The sequence below is a fragment of the Mustela erminea genome, chromosome 13 (assembly GCF_009829155.1).
Source record: "Mustela erminea isolate mMusErm1 chromosome 13, mMusErm1.Pri, whole genome shotgun sequence".
NCBI lineage: Eukaryota > Metazoa > Chordata > Mammalia > Carnivora > Mustelidae > Mustela > Mustela erminea.
Window position 1 is genome coordinate 19,884,749 of NC_045626.1, and position 15,058 is coordinate 19,899,806.

The following is a 15,058-nucleotide window of genomic DNA, read 5'->3' on the forward strand; positions in this document are numbered from 1 at the left end:
ATGTCAGGCTCCACTGGCTCTTCTGGCCGGCAACAATGGTTCTGCTTTACATTTTAACATTCCTCATTCCATCACTGTTTTGTTCTGGTTTGGTTTTTTTTTTTTTTTTTTTTTTTTTTGCCATTTACATTGTTTGGGGTCAACACTTTGAATAGGGAAACAAATCCAGCTAATTGTGGCTTCCAGTTAGTTCTGATAAAATCAGTGAAGGTCCTTGGGCTTTTGAAATCTCATTGGTACTTTGCTTTCTCTAGGCTGCTGTTGCATGATTATTATTTTTAAAATAAAAGTACAGAAGTTCACCTTTTTTTAGCCCAGAGTTCTGTGAGTTTTGACAAATGGTTACAGTCAAGAAACAGCCATCCCCATCAAGATGTAGAACAGTGATGGGACACCTGGGTGGCTGAGTCAGTTAAGTGTCTGCCTTTGGCTTGGGTCATGATCTCAGGGTCTTGATCTTGGGATTCTGGGATTGAACCCCATGTCAGGCTCCCGGCTCAGTGGGGAGTCTTCTTCTCCCTCTCACTCTGCCCCCACCCTTACCCTTCCATAGATTCGCTCTCTCTCTTTCTCAAATAAGTAAATAAAATCTTTTTTAAAAGTTATAGAACAATTATGTTATATTATCCCCCCCCAAAAAAAAATTCCCCTGTGTCCCCTTGGTAGTCAGTCCCTTCCCCACTTCCAGTCCCTAGGTAACCACTGATCTGTTTTCTGTGCCCATAATTTCGAATTTTCTAGATCTCATACAAATGGAATGATGGTACGTAGCCTCCGGGATTTGACTCTTTTTGGTCAGGAAAATGCCCTGCTTCAGTACTTCATTCCTCTTACTGATGAGTAGGATTGGCCCATGGAGGAATATTTGGGCTCGGGCCCAAGAAAGTAGGCTTAGAAATCCACTCAGAATGCAGCAGAAGTCATGGTGGTAACCTGGAAAGAGCCAGTAGACTCGGGCTTGAGATCCACGACCATCATTAACCAGTATTTAGCTTCATCTTGTATAGCCTCATTTCCTCATCTGTAAAGTGGAAATAATAACGCCGACTTCTCAGGGTGTATGTGAGGATTATTAAAAGTAGCTAAGCTTAGCATGCATGCAGTAGGCACTCAGCAGACTCTGGTACCTTCTCTCTAGTCTTCCCCCAAATGGGAATGGATTCATGTGATTTGTTCCTTTTTGCAATTTAGTTGCTATACTGGGCACTGGGTGAAATCTTCAGCTGTTTTGAAAGTTTCAAATTATGCCAGTGAACAATGAAGATAGATTATGCCATGACAAAGACACCTCGATCTAAGGTCAGCCTATCTGGATTCAGGTGGAGAGGTCAACTGATGACCTTGAAAAACTTGTATCACTATTCTGTGACTTGGTTGCATTATCCCTACATACATGGATGGGTTTAGATATAGCTATAGATGTATAGATAATAGGTATAGTGGTACAGAATGTAATGGTAATTTTGACAATATATAGTAAACGATTTTTCGGTAAATGGTCCAGTATTTGTCAATCCCATTTATTTGTATGTTGTGTGTGTGCCAGTATTTCAATTCTTTTTTCAAAATAGAATAACTTTTATTTCCTACCTAAGAGCTTTCTATAACATTGGCTATGTTGTAAATATCTGTTTGTATATAAATGAGTATCACAAATGAATAAAATTAATTCTACTTAAAAAATCTTAATTACTACTTAAAAACAATGTCATATTACTGGACTTAAGAGTTCATGAGCATGTCTTCTGATACAGTGTGTGTTGTTTTCAGGTAAAATGCACAGTCACCTGAGATTTAGCTGGCTGACACTGGATGTCACCATTGTGCTGTAGAATGTCTTTGCAGAACAGGTGTGCTATTTAATATTCAAGACACGGTCAGTCACTTCAAGGGTTGGAGATCTGTTAATGTTCTTTCCCTCATATAACCTAATTACCCTGGCTCACTTTTCTTGCAACTTACTTTTTTAGCTTCTGATATCTAAGCTCTCTAGAAGAGTGACCAAGAATGATGATGAAATGATATTCAGTATTTTTGGCTCAGAACTCAGAAACTGTGCTAACACCAGTCAGGGCTCTTGGTTGCAAACCAGTCAGTTAAGTTCATGCTGTGATATGTTAATAAAAAATTAAAAATTAAAAAAGAAAGAAAAGAAAATAGCTTTGTTAGAAGCTCTAGAATATAAACCATACCCATATTCATTTCCTAGGATGGCTGTAACAAGGTACCACAGGCTAAGTGACTTATACATAGTAATTGGTTTCTTCCAGTTCTGGAGACCAGAAATCTAAGATCAAGGTGTGGGCAGGGTTGGGCTTTTCTGAGGCTGTAAGGAAGGGTCTGTTCCCATGCTTTTCCTCCAACTTCTTTGATTTGCTTGCCATTTGGGATGTTCCTAGGCAGGCAGAAGCATCACTTTGATCTCTACCTTCAACTTTACATGGCATTCTTCTGTGTGCAGTTGTGTCCAAATATTTATAAAACACCAGTCATGTTGGATTAGGGGACCCACCCCCTCCTGGGGGAGGGGGTGTTTAGAACTTCAGCTTGTGAATGGAGAGGGACCAAAATTCAACCCCGTAACAGTGCCTCCTATGTGTTTATTGTATAACGGATAAGCCATTCTTACGTCATTAAACAGAGGAGTACATTATCCTTGGCGCCCAAAGATGTGTTGGTTTATTGCTCAGATTACAAATATTGTGTATAAATTGCTTTATAAATCGGAAGCTATTCATTAGATGTTAGAATAATCATTTGGGGATGTGGACGAATTATTGATGTGTTACTGGGAAAGATTTGTTAGTCTTAAAATTCCAGAAGCAGATTTTCCTTTATAAGCTAACTCTGTCTGCAGACTGTTTAAAATATTACCTAGTTCTTCTCTACTATTCAGACCGCTTACCAGCAATAATGGTGGATAATGGATTCATATTTTATTTACATATTAGGCAAACAGATACACATCACTTATTATTTGCTGTGCTCTGTCTTAGGTGCTGGGAAAATGTTAACTCACAAGCAACCCTATGTTGTTTCTTATTTCTATCATTATTAATCATTAATCTTATCTGATTAATTAATCCCTTATCAGTTAAATTAACTGATAAGGGTAACTTGCCCGTGGTCACACAGCTCCTGAGTGGCAGAGTCGGGCCATGAAACAAGGCAGTCTGGCTCCAAACCTTCTCATCCATAGAATGTTCTTTCTTCACAGAGAGTCTCATGGAGAAATTCAGTGTGTGAGAGAACAAAGCAGAACTGCTTTGGTTCAAGTTGAGATGGCCAAGCCCGGGCTGCTTCGCACCGCCCCTTCCCTCTGGGAGCCCTGTTTGGAAAGCCCTGATCCAGGAAATAACACCTCTTGGCATGATGCCACTTATAAGCTGTCTTCAATCCACTCTAGCATAAAACAAATACAATTCTTTTCTCACTTTAATTAACTGATTGTGTTTTATTTTGAAAATTTTATCTGCCTAATCTGCTTCTGGCAGAAATGAAATGCTAAGTTGGATTTTCCCCAGGATGGTAAAGCCATATGGCAGTTTGGACTTTGCTGGCTTAAGTTCCCCTTGGGTTTCTTTATACAGATCAAGGACTGTGATCACAAAAATTTCCTGAATCAGAGAGAGAAATGGAATTTGATGTCGTTTGAATACAGTTGGGTATAAACTTTTCAATCAGATCGGCATAAACCGTCCCCGCTGTTATGGGCTATGTGTCTTCTATGGTTATTAATAATACAAAATAATAGAGTGACAATATTAACCATTACCGTCTATTGAGTGCCTGCTGCAACCAACGATCTAAAACAAAAACAAAAACCCTCAGTTTTACAACTAGATGTTTTATCCCTATTTTACAGATATGGGTAAGTTGAGGCTAAAATCTTATGTTAACTTGTTTAAGATTGCCAAACCAGTGAGTAGAAGATATACGAAGTTTTGAGAAATACAAGTGATTAAGGAGCACGTTTTCTTGATATTAAGCATAAAAGGCACAGACGAGAAAATGTTTAGGAAATATAACGTGGGTCCCGAGGTGATTTTCAAATTATGAAAGACTGTGAGAATGCATTCTGAAGAGTGATTTATTCCTGTGCTGAAATGTCTCTTACCATTTGTTAATGTATATGGTGTGTAACATACTAAAAAGAAGAAACAAGCAAATCAATCAAATGGGTCCATGGATGGGGTGGAGGGGGGGATGGAACTGGAGAACCAAACAGAATTCAGACCAAATTGATTTTTTTCCTTGCCTCTTTTTAACCCCCAGATTTTGCTCCCACTCTCTGCCATCCCCAACCCAGGGGTCAGCAAACTTTTTCTGTAAAGGGCTAGACAGTAAATATTTGAGACATAGCTTGCTGCGTATTTTCTCTGCCGCAACCTCTCAACTCTGCTGTTCCAAAGCAAAAGCGGCATAAACGGATGTAAATGAATGGCTGTGGTTATTGTAGAGCAAACCTTCATGTAGGAGCACGGAATGTGAACTTCATATAATTTTCATGCAGTGTGTGTTTTGGTTTTTGTTTTGTGGATGCGTGTGCACGTTCATGCTGGACCATTAAAAATCGTCAGAACCATTGTTAGTTCGTAGGCTGTGCACATAGGTGGGAAGCCAGATGGGGCTCCCGTGGTTTGCTGACCACCACTCAAGCTTGACCGTCCCCCTCTGGTTTTCAGGCACATAGCTTCTTGTCTCTTTGGGTGTTTCTTTTATTCTGGATTACATTTAAATGCGTTTGGGACCAAGGACTTCATCCCGGAAGAGACTTCCTAGGACCAAGTAGCAGAGACACATGCAGGCACATTTTATAAAAGCAGACTTGCTGAAGTACAGCTGCCAAGTTGACTGCAAGCGACACAAAGAGAAGCCATTGTGCCTGTCTAAAGGATTTATAATAAAATGGAAAATTCTTGGCGTCCTCTGTCAATTAAATTGAAGATTAAAAGATAAAGGCAGGACTTAGAGTTATCCCAGTAGCTATCTAGTTTTAAAGTGATGTTAGCAAATATGAAAATTCTTTGCATGTTTTACCAGTCTAGGTCATTGCTAAATTTTAAATTTTTTTTTTTTTTTTCTCACTAGGGAAGCCAGCTTTAATGTGATGCAAACACCCTTGAACTTGTCCTAAAGACAAAGGCTTAAGCTTCAGCTCTGTTAGCTTTGCGGTGACATTGGGTAAGTTACCACCTACGGGAATCCTGGTTGGCTTCCTTATCAGTAAGATGAGACGGATAACCCTACCTCACAGAGCTTTTCGTTTTATTTATTTTATCTTTTCAGTTCTTTACTATTTGTTACGGAAATTTCGAACAGAACCAGAATAGACAGAGGAGTCTTGTGAACCCTGCGTGCCCTTGATCCGCTTCAGTGATTCCCTGCATTTCACTAACGTTCTTTCATCTTTATCCCACCGCATTTTTTCTCTCTGCTAGAACATTCTATAGTAATTCCAACTGTAATATTTCACTGTGCATGACTAAGGGAAAAGCTTTTTCTAAGGAATATCATAATTCTAATATCATACCTAGTGAAATTACAACAATTCTTTAACATCATTTGTTCCCCAGTCAGATTTAAAGTTTCCCCAGCTGTCTCAACAATGTCTTTATATAACTGGCTTATTGGAATCAAGAGCCAAAGAAGATCCCTGTCTTCCATCTGGTCATGTTTCTTAAGACCCTTCCTTTATGGCAATTTTCCTTCTCTTCTTCCCATCTTTCTTTACGTCATTTGTGGAAGGAACTAGTTATTTGTCCAATAGATGTCACATAATTTGGAAGTGGCTAATTGCAACCTTCACCCTTATAGAGTCCTTGAACATTTTCCTCTTGTTTAGATACTTATCGTCCTTGGGTACAGAGGCTTGATGAGGTTCAAGTTCACTTCTTCTTTTTTTTTTAATGCAAACTTTGTAGGTGATGCTTTCTACTTGCAGTTGTACCACACCTAGAGGACAAAATGTCTGGGCTTCTCTTTCTACTTGTGTCAGCATTGATTAGTGAGGTTCCCCAGGTTAGTGCCTTCTGCATCAACCTCTCACCTAGTGATTTTAGCCCTGGTTGACAACTGTTGTTCCGATCCATTAGCTCATAAGGGGTTGCAAAATGTAGGTCTTCCATCAATCCAGTTGGATTTATTAGCAAGAATTCTTTAGAAAGAAGAATCAACTGTCTGGTCACCATGAAATATAACACACATAAGAAAGGCAAGATAAATGCTTGTTGGTGACCTCTCACTCCCTTTTTTGAGCTCATGTTCATATCATGGTGGCCTCTTTCCATTGAGTTGGATGATGATGGCTGCTGCTGGTGGTGGTTTTTCTCCTTTACTGTGACATCAGCAATTTCAAAAGCCTTTATATTTTTCAATCCTTCACAGCCATTTCTCTGTCAGGTTGGTTTTTGTGTCTTATCTTAGTAGTACTTGATCACTTTTTGCCTTCTGGCAGAACAAGATATCTCGAGCTTACCTTGTACATTTCTTGTCCTGGACCTAAATCACTCAAGAAGCCGTGGTTTCTTTTTAGTAGAAAATGGTATACTGCGACCACAGTCTGGACACTGAGGGCATGACTTGCTAATATTTCTAAATTTTTGAGTGGCTGGACCTAGAATATACATTTTTAAGGAAAGATGAATCATTATTTTCTACTCGTCATTTCAGTTTGAATTATAAGGTTTTTACAGAATATTTTTTTTCTAACTGTAAGGACTTTTACTTTATGCTCAGAATCTTGGTTCTTAATGATGTTAAGACAGTGACTTTGTGGCTTTATTCTACATCGTGCACTTCTGTGGGTGCATGCATGTGCGTGCCCGTGCACATACACTAGTTTCAAAGTAGACACATCACTATTTCCACTAACAATATTATTAGTGAGTATAGTTTATGGTTGTTTTGCAATTCCTTTTGTTCCTAGGGCAGAGCACACCTGGGATAAGTAGTCCCTGGCATGTGCTTTAAAGTCACGTCAAATAATTCATGTGGATGTGTCACCAACTTGGTGTACAGATACAGTCATTTGTTTTATTTCTTATCTTGAAGAATTCCATTTTTTCTTTTTAATTTAATTTAATTTTATAATGAGGTCAAATAATTACATTGTTCAGTGTCAAAACTTAGATCACAGATTTTCCCCTTCTATCCACATCTCCCTTCTTTTAGAAATTACGATGCTATATATCCTTTATAGATCCTTTTCTGTACCATGTTGTTGTTTTTTTTAATTGAATAATGCATCCTAGAGAAGATATTTAACCAGTCATCTTTTTGTGGGTATTTTGTCTTTTTCCAACATTTTTCTATTACAAATAATTCTCCAGTAGGTGGTCTTTATAGGATATTGAGAGTTAGATATGTGATATATATATATATTCGTTTATATATGTATATATGTGATATGTACATATGATTTTGTTATATTATGTTGTTTTCGTTCCACAATCATTTATTAAGCACTTATGATGTGCTAGAATACAAAGATGAATAAAATGTGGTCCCTGGCCTTGAGGTTTTACAGTCCAATATGATGTAGAATAAAAAGAAACATTTATTGTGTTTCTTTCTCAGATAATTTGATTTTTATCCTTCTAATCAATGAATCCTTCAGCTGGTACTGTTTTTATATTAAATTAATTCCTTTATTTATGAATCTATACAGCCATCAATAATTTACAATATTTCTACTATTTTAATTACAGTGCTAATACAGACTTCTTTTAGTTTATATACTTCTTTTAGCTTATTTTAGTTCTTTTGGTTATCGTATCATCAAAAAGAAGTTAGTTTTGTCTAACCTATTTATGTTTCCCCAGAGCCAGAATTCACAATGACAACGGTAACAAGGACCACAGAAGTCCCCCCAAGGGGTAAAAGAGAAGATAATTCTGCCTTGTATGAGTCTACATCAGCTCACGTTATTGAAGAAACTGAATATGTGAAAAAGGTATGCAGGTGCATGGGATCATATTAGTGTGATATGATTTTTTGAAATGCAATCTAATATGGATCCGTGGGCTTTGTTTCTCCCTCCATAGAACCTATGAGGTACATTTGACAAAGGACAATCCCAATAGCTGAAATTTCAACATGTGTTTAGTAACTTCTCTTGAGGACATGAACCTTTGTTCCCCCACATGGAGTAAACTTGAATAATGGGCGAGAAGGGTTCAGAACACCTGTCAGCACTTAATTTTCCCTACAACATTCACCACTGCACTTCCTACCATTTTATATCATTTCTCAGTTGTTTCATGAGTGTTGATACTGTGTTCCCAAATAGATGTTTACGAGTCTCGCTGAGTTTCTGTCTTTCCTTAGCCACTTCCTTTTCACAGTTCTGGGTTGCTCCCCTCAGTGACCCATGGTGGCATAATACTTCATTAAAAAATGTGAAATCTTATGAGAATCCAGGGATAATGGCTGACAAAAGTATATATTCTTAGGAACTGTTTCTTAGAACAGAGGAAAGCATTTGGACAGAGATAGTTGGTAACTTATTCAGATCGATTAATTCATCTTTGAGTATTTTGCAGTTCGAGAGGTCAGTAAGACATGGGGTTTATATTTCCTGCATACATTTGTATCATCTCCTCTTAGCAATTATTCTGTAGTAATTACTAAATAGTAATTATTCTCTAGTAATTACTAGCTAGTAATTATTCTCTAGTAATTACTAGCTAGTAATTATTTTGTAGTGATTACTAAATAGTAATTGTTTTATAGTAATTACTAAATAGTAAATTAGTACTAAATTACTACATAGGAAAAATAGAATTAAATAGTATTAAATACTAATTACTAAGTGGTAATTATTTTCTAGTATAATATTCACTTAGGTTATATTTTGGGTTTGACTGAGAAAGAATTATAAAGGCCAAATGTTCATTTTCTGCAATCTAAACAATATTAGCCCAAATCCAACTCGGGTTCATGGCAGTTATTTAAATCTGAGATCAGTATTTATGTATTACTTTCCAGATAAATCAGGTATACTATAGCTTGAATAAAGAAAAGAAGTATTTGCCATTAAATGCCTTTGAAAAAAAATAAAATATATTTTTTTCTTCTAGATCCGAGTTACTCTGGAAAAGATCCGAAACCAAGTTTTTAAAGATGAAGTAGGACATAAGCATACAAATGACAAACTAGAAACAAAGGTAATAAATTGATCAAAATGTACCACTTTCTTCCTTTATTAAATAAACATAAAACAGTATAAACCTTATTTTTAATAACTTTTTAAAGATACAATTATTAAATTATCCTTTGAAGCTTTGAATGATGAATGTTAAATATTTTGTCAGTATCTAAAGATGCTAATGGGCATATGTATGAAATATTTAACCACAGATGTTATTAGTAGGCTCAGATTGGAATGACTAGACTCTACTTGAATATTTTATTTTAATTTTTTTTAAGATTTTATTTACTTATTTGAGAGAGAGAGAGATCACAGGTAGACAGGACCCTGAGATCAATCCCAGGTCCCTGAGATCATGACCTGAGCCGAAGGCAGAGCCTTAACCCACTGAGCCACCCAGGCAACTCAAGACCCTACTTGAATATTTTCAATGGAGCTTACTTATCTAAAGTATATGGGAAGTGTCATCCTAGCCAGGATATATGGCAGTGACATTTTCTAAAGACGGATGGAGGTACAACCTTTTAGACTCGTCTGGGTCACACCAGTGGATACAGAGTTGAAGCTTTTAGGATTTGGGGCCAATTGATCAGATTATTGATAAACTTAAATTTCTCTCTCCTCTTCAACTGGCCTTATATTCTTTACATGAAGCAATCTACACGTAGCCTTGTCTGGTTTATGCAGATTAGAGCTCATCTCAGCCAAGTGCACCTCATCAATGTCAATGTTGTCCTCTATATAGTATGGCCACCGAGAATGCAGCACATAGGATATGAGGCATAAACATTGTTCCCATTATCATCCGCAGCCTCCCAAACTGACACAACTAGCTCCAAATATTTTCTTATATTAAGTGCTCAGAAACTAGGGGAAAAGAAGTTAATGTTTGTGAATGGTAAGAAAGATACGAAATTCCATTTTGTTTCTATTGAGTTGTTTATTAGACCTCTAAGTGGAGGTTTCTAATGAGTCCTGCATGTCTGATTCTGGGGTTGAAGGGTCTGGGCTCGAAGGTTCAGGCTACACGGCAGAGATTTGGGGAATAAGGATAACGTTTAAAGTTCCAAAATTGGAGGAGATCACCAAACAAATGAGTGTGGGTAGAAATGACTGGGGAACCTGGGTGGCTCAGTCACCTGAGCATCTGTGACTCTTGGTTTTGGCTCACGTGATCATCTTCTGGGCCCTAAGATTGAGACCCATCTCCGCTCTGTGCTCAGTGGGGAGTCTGCTTGAGGATTCTCTCCCTCTGCCCCCCACCCCATGTGCACAGGAGCTCTCTTGCTCTCTCTCTCTCAAGAATAAATAAGTAAATCTTAAAAACCAAAAGAAAGGACAGAGTATTTGAGCACTGAGTTCTGAGATACCCAACACTCAGGAGAAAGAAGAATCACCATGCCAGGCTGCGGAAAGAAGCTGGTGAATTAGAAGGAAAACCAGGAGAGACTCGAGTCACTGAAGATGAGTGAAAAAGGGTTTCAGAAATGGGGGGAGGAGCGACTGTGTGAAATGGTGCCTATGGGCCAAGTAAGTTGAGGGGTGAACCTTGACCACTGCATAAAACAATGGGGAGGTCCTTGATAGGAGGAGCTTCTTGGGAATAGAGATGAATTGTGCAGCTAGTGGGTCTGCCTTGGTCATCTCAAACCTCAGATGATTGGCAGACAAGTAACAGCCTCCAAGTACCCGCCCCTTCCCCCCGCAATATCTGAACGACGTCCATGTAGGAATTTAGTCATCATGATCTCGGGCTTTGCTGCTTTCCAGGTGTGGGCTGCAGTCCCTGATACTTCAGGGAGCTCTTTAGAGATGCAGCATCTGGGAAAGAAGAGCCCAAAGCAGATACTGTTTGGGGGGCAGGTGAAATTTACTGGAAAAAATTGTAGATAATTGCTTCTAATTCTACTCTCTAGAGATAATCATTATTAACATTTGCTAGGTACATCCTTCAGGTTTTTTTTTTTTTTCCTGTGCATGATTTTGTATATATGACTATTTTTCTTTCTATAAAATGGTATTACTGGATATTGTTTTATAGCCTGCACATTTCATGTAGAAGTATATTGTTCACATTTTCCCATGTCGACAAATATTCTTCTATGGCTTAAAAAAAAAAAAAAAGGAAAGAAATGCAACATCTAGAGCTCTACCCCAGACCTCTTGAATCAGAATCTGTGTTTTCACCACATCTGTCACCAAGTGACTCATAAGCACGTTAAAGTTCAACAGGCACTCATCCATGACCTTTGTAGCTAGCTCCTGCTGCCAGCAACCTGCCTTCTACAAGTCTCTCCCTCAAGCATTCTTTAACAAATTAAAAAACAAAATAACTTCTATATATAGAGAGTGAGAGTATGTAGTAGGGTCTAGAGTAGAGAAAATAAAACCCTGATGGAATTATAGTGACTCTATGATTCACATGCCGTATATTCTCTTTTTTTTTTCTGTAAACGTAGTCCATTTTTTGTAATGAAAAGAATATTGGATTTGTAAAACAAATTTGGATTCTAATTCTGGTTCTGGTAGTTATTTTAGGTATAACCTCAGGCTTGTTACTGAAACACTCTCATTTTCCATTTTCGCCTCTGTATAAGGGGCATAGTGCCTTCTAGTGTTTTAAGTATTCGGACAAAGGGGTGTTTATCAAACATCTAAAAGATTATGTGGCACATGATAGATGCTTACCAAAGAGAAGCTGTTATTTTTTAATTGTTTCACGTAGGGTATGTAGAATTGTGTAATTCCTTAGTCTGTCTCGAAATAATTTGGAAGAGCAGAAAGCATAAGACGGATACTCGAGTGGCTGTTTCATGAGCTCCCCACTTACTGCATAAACTGGGCTCAGTACCTCACTTTTCATATCTGAACAATGGATGTAGTTAAATTAGATAATTTCAGATTTCCTTTCCACTGCTACGTGTCCTTGATTCCAGGTGAGATTTATCTTATGCTCTAAGTGTATTTTCAGAGGGCTAGAGTTTATACTGAGTTTATACTGGCAGTAACATTCAGTTCTGACATCTCTGAAATTTTATATAGGGTGATTACAGTGAAGCATCATTGAATGTTGAATATTATGTATGGTAACTATTAAGCCTGATTATATTAGTTTATAATACAATGTAATCAAAATGTACTTATGTCTGCAATTCAAATAAAAAAGGAAAAAAATTGGTCCTGTAGATATTATTTATCTCCTAAAAAGGACTTAATGGTATATATAAATTATAGGAAATGTAATAGTATAAAATATGCACTGCTACCTTTTTTTTTTAAGATTTTATTTATTTATTTGACAGACAGAGATTATAAGTAGGCAGCAGAGAGGCAGGCAGAGAGAGAGAGGGAAGCAGTTTCCCCACTGAGCAGAGAGCCCGATGTGAGGCTTGATCCCAGGACCCTGAGATCAGGACCGGAGTCAAAGGCTGAGGCTTTAATCCACCGAGCCACCCAGGTGCCCCTACCTTTTTTTTTAATATAATAATCTAATCAATTTTGAGCAAATACAGAAAACAGCTGCTTCATCTAGAATTCCCCATTGATGTTTGAAATTCAAAATACAGTCTTTTCTTTGTGTTGGCCTGAATCTTTTTTTGGTATATGTAATAGTGAGTGATAATTAATTATTGTCAAATTTGTAGAGGAACGGAATAGTCAGATTGATGATTTTCGTGTTTTTCATTTCAGCACTGTCGAAACATTGAAAATGGCTCTGATTCTGAAGCGGACCCCTCTTGTGGCCATTTAGATCTGCTCATGGAAAGGATGAAAGGAAAAGAAGAGCAGCTCTTAGAAACGAACAAAGAAAATGAAATATTGAAAATCAAGGTACGGGGGCGCCTGGGTGGCTCTGTGGGTTAAGCCGCTGCCTTCGGCTCAGGTCATGATCTCAGGGTCCTGGGATCGAGTCCTGCATCGGGCTCTCTGCTCAGCCGGGAGCCTGCTTCCCTCTCTCTCTCTCTCTGCCTGCCTCTCCATCTACTTGTGATTTCTCTCTGTCAAATGAATAAATAAAATCTTTAAAAAAAAAAAAAAAAGAAAATCAAGGTACGGTTATCAGGAGAAATTTCTTTTTTTTAGATTTTATTTATTTTTTATTTTGGGAGAGAGTGAGGAGGGGCAAGAGGAAAGGGAGAGACACACACTCAAGCAGATTCCTTGCTGAACGTGGAACCTGACGTGGGGCTCAACCTCACAACCCGGATACCACAACCTGAGCCAAAACCAAGAATTGGATGCTTAACTGACTGAGCCACCCAGTTGCCCCATTAAGAAAAATTTATAATTTTGGATTTTTGAGCCAATAAGATAGTTTCATGGATGTGTAAAAGCAGACAGACATCCTTATACATCCACAGATCCACACGGATGCTCATCCACATAGAGAAACACTTTCCATTTCATAAATTAAATCTCACTGTTTTATTCTGGAGACGACGTTTACTATTGAAAAGATTTTACAAAAGTTCAGCGGATATGGTTTCAGTTGTGCAAGATGAATCTGTTCTAGAGATCTTTGTTGTGCCTACAGTTAATACCGTGTCTTATACTGAATAATGTGTTAGGAGGGTCAGTCTCATGTTAACTATTCTTACTAAATAATTTTAAGTCTTTCATGGTTAATTAATATTAATTAGAGCACTCAACGTCAAATGTCTCATTTTATTTAATTAATCTATTCTTGGATGCTTTATATTTTCTTTCTTTTCTTTCCTTTATTTATTTATTTATTTATTTATTTTTGGTTTGTTATGTAGGCAGTCCTTCAATGAATTGCTCTGTAGGTAAATCTTTGTGGCCATTCTTGATTATTTCTTTTAAGTTAAGTCCTTTGAGAAATTCATGACACTTGCCCTTAATCTTCACATCTTGTCCCATGGCTAATTTAGGAAAATACATCTCTTAGTACTGTTGCGGATATCGATGGTACAACGCACATAAGTGTATAATCTGAGAAGGCACTGTGCAGTCTTTAAAGGGTGCAGTTTATAAACACAGGACATTGGCTTGGAGCTGTGGATAGGCCTGGTTAATTGTTGTGCAAATCCTTCTGCAGGACAGTTTTCCTAAATAGGGCATTTCTCATTGTACATTTTCCTCTTACCAGATCATTTCTCTGCTCTATGTTCTTGGAGGGTGCAAACGGTACAGTTACAACCTGTTTTCTACCCCTTATCAAACTGTTCTGCCCTTAACCCATTTTTGCTGTAAATGTCAAAACATTCATGACCTCTTTTCCCAGCTGGAAGCCTCCAGACAAACAGGAGCAGCAGCTCTGAGAAACGTGGCCCAGAGGTTATTTGAAATCTACCAGACACAGTCTGAAGAAGTTAGAAAGAACCATGAGGCTGGTAAACACTTACTGGAGGTAAGGAGCTAGCCCCATGTCAATGGGAAAACAAACCCATGTAACCAATCTAGGATTACTAATATCTCATTAATTCTACATGGCTTCAGTGTTGTTGCAGCCCATTGGGTTTGTTTTGAAGGAAACCCTAAATTCAAAAGGGTAATTTCAATCTAGTGTGAATTATAAATTTTTTTTTCATTACTCAGCATTATAGAACAAGAAAATATCTGTGTAAATTTAATAAAAGCAAGAGTTTGACAGTTGTTTTTCCAACCAAAGGTTAACAAACTTGAAAAGGAACAGCAACTGAAACAACATGTTGAAAATCTGAATCAAGTTACTGAAAAGCTTGAAGAAAAACATAAGCAAATCACAGAGCTGGAGAACCTTGTAGAGAGGATGGAAAAGGTAAGCTCCTGGGGATAGAAAGGAATTTCTTCTGGACAGGGTTCGGGAGAGAATGAAAGAAAGTAACTCTAAAATAAATAAGATATATGTGTGTGTGTATATATATGTGCATATGTATACACATATATACACACACATACATATAC

The 15,058-nt window shown here is 37.6% G+C and overlaps 1 protein-coding gene across 5 annotated transcripts in view; it reads left to right on the plus strand.

The window, feature by feature from the left end:
• Positions 1–15,058, plus strand: part of CCDC68 (coiled-coil domain containing 68) — a 95,399-nt gene that overhangs the window by 40,372 nt on the left and 39,969 nt on the right. For 3 of the 5 annotated variants that reach the window (XM_032309932.1, XM_032309928.1, XM_032309929.1), the window contains exons 2-7: positions 5,092–5,184; positions 7,824–7,954; positions 9,081–9,167; positions 12,842–12,982; positions 14,397–14,522; positions 14,784–14,912. In XM_032309932.1, coding sequence (XP_032165823.1) covers positions 7,838–7,954; positions 9,081–9,167; positions 12,842–12,982; positions 14,397–14,522; positions 14,784–14,912 — 600 coding nt within the window. In that variant the 5' untranslated portion in view covers positions 5,092–5,184; positions 7,824–7,837. Of the gene's footprint in view, positions 1–1,770; positions 1,851–5,091; positions 5,185–7,823; positions 7,955–9,080; positions 9,168–12,841; positions 12,983–14,396; positions 14,523–14,783; positions 14,913–15,058 lie in introns of all 5 variants that reach the window. The other 2 variants (XM_032309930.1, XM_032309931.1) reach the window with 1 other exon arrangement.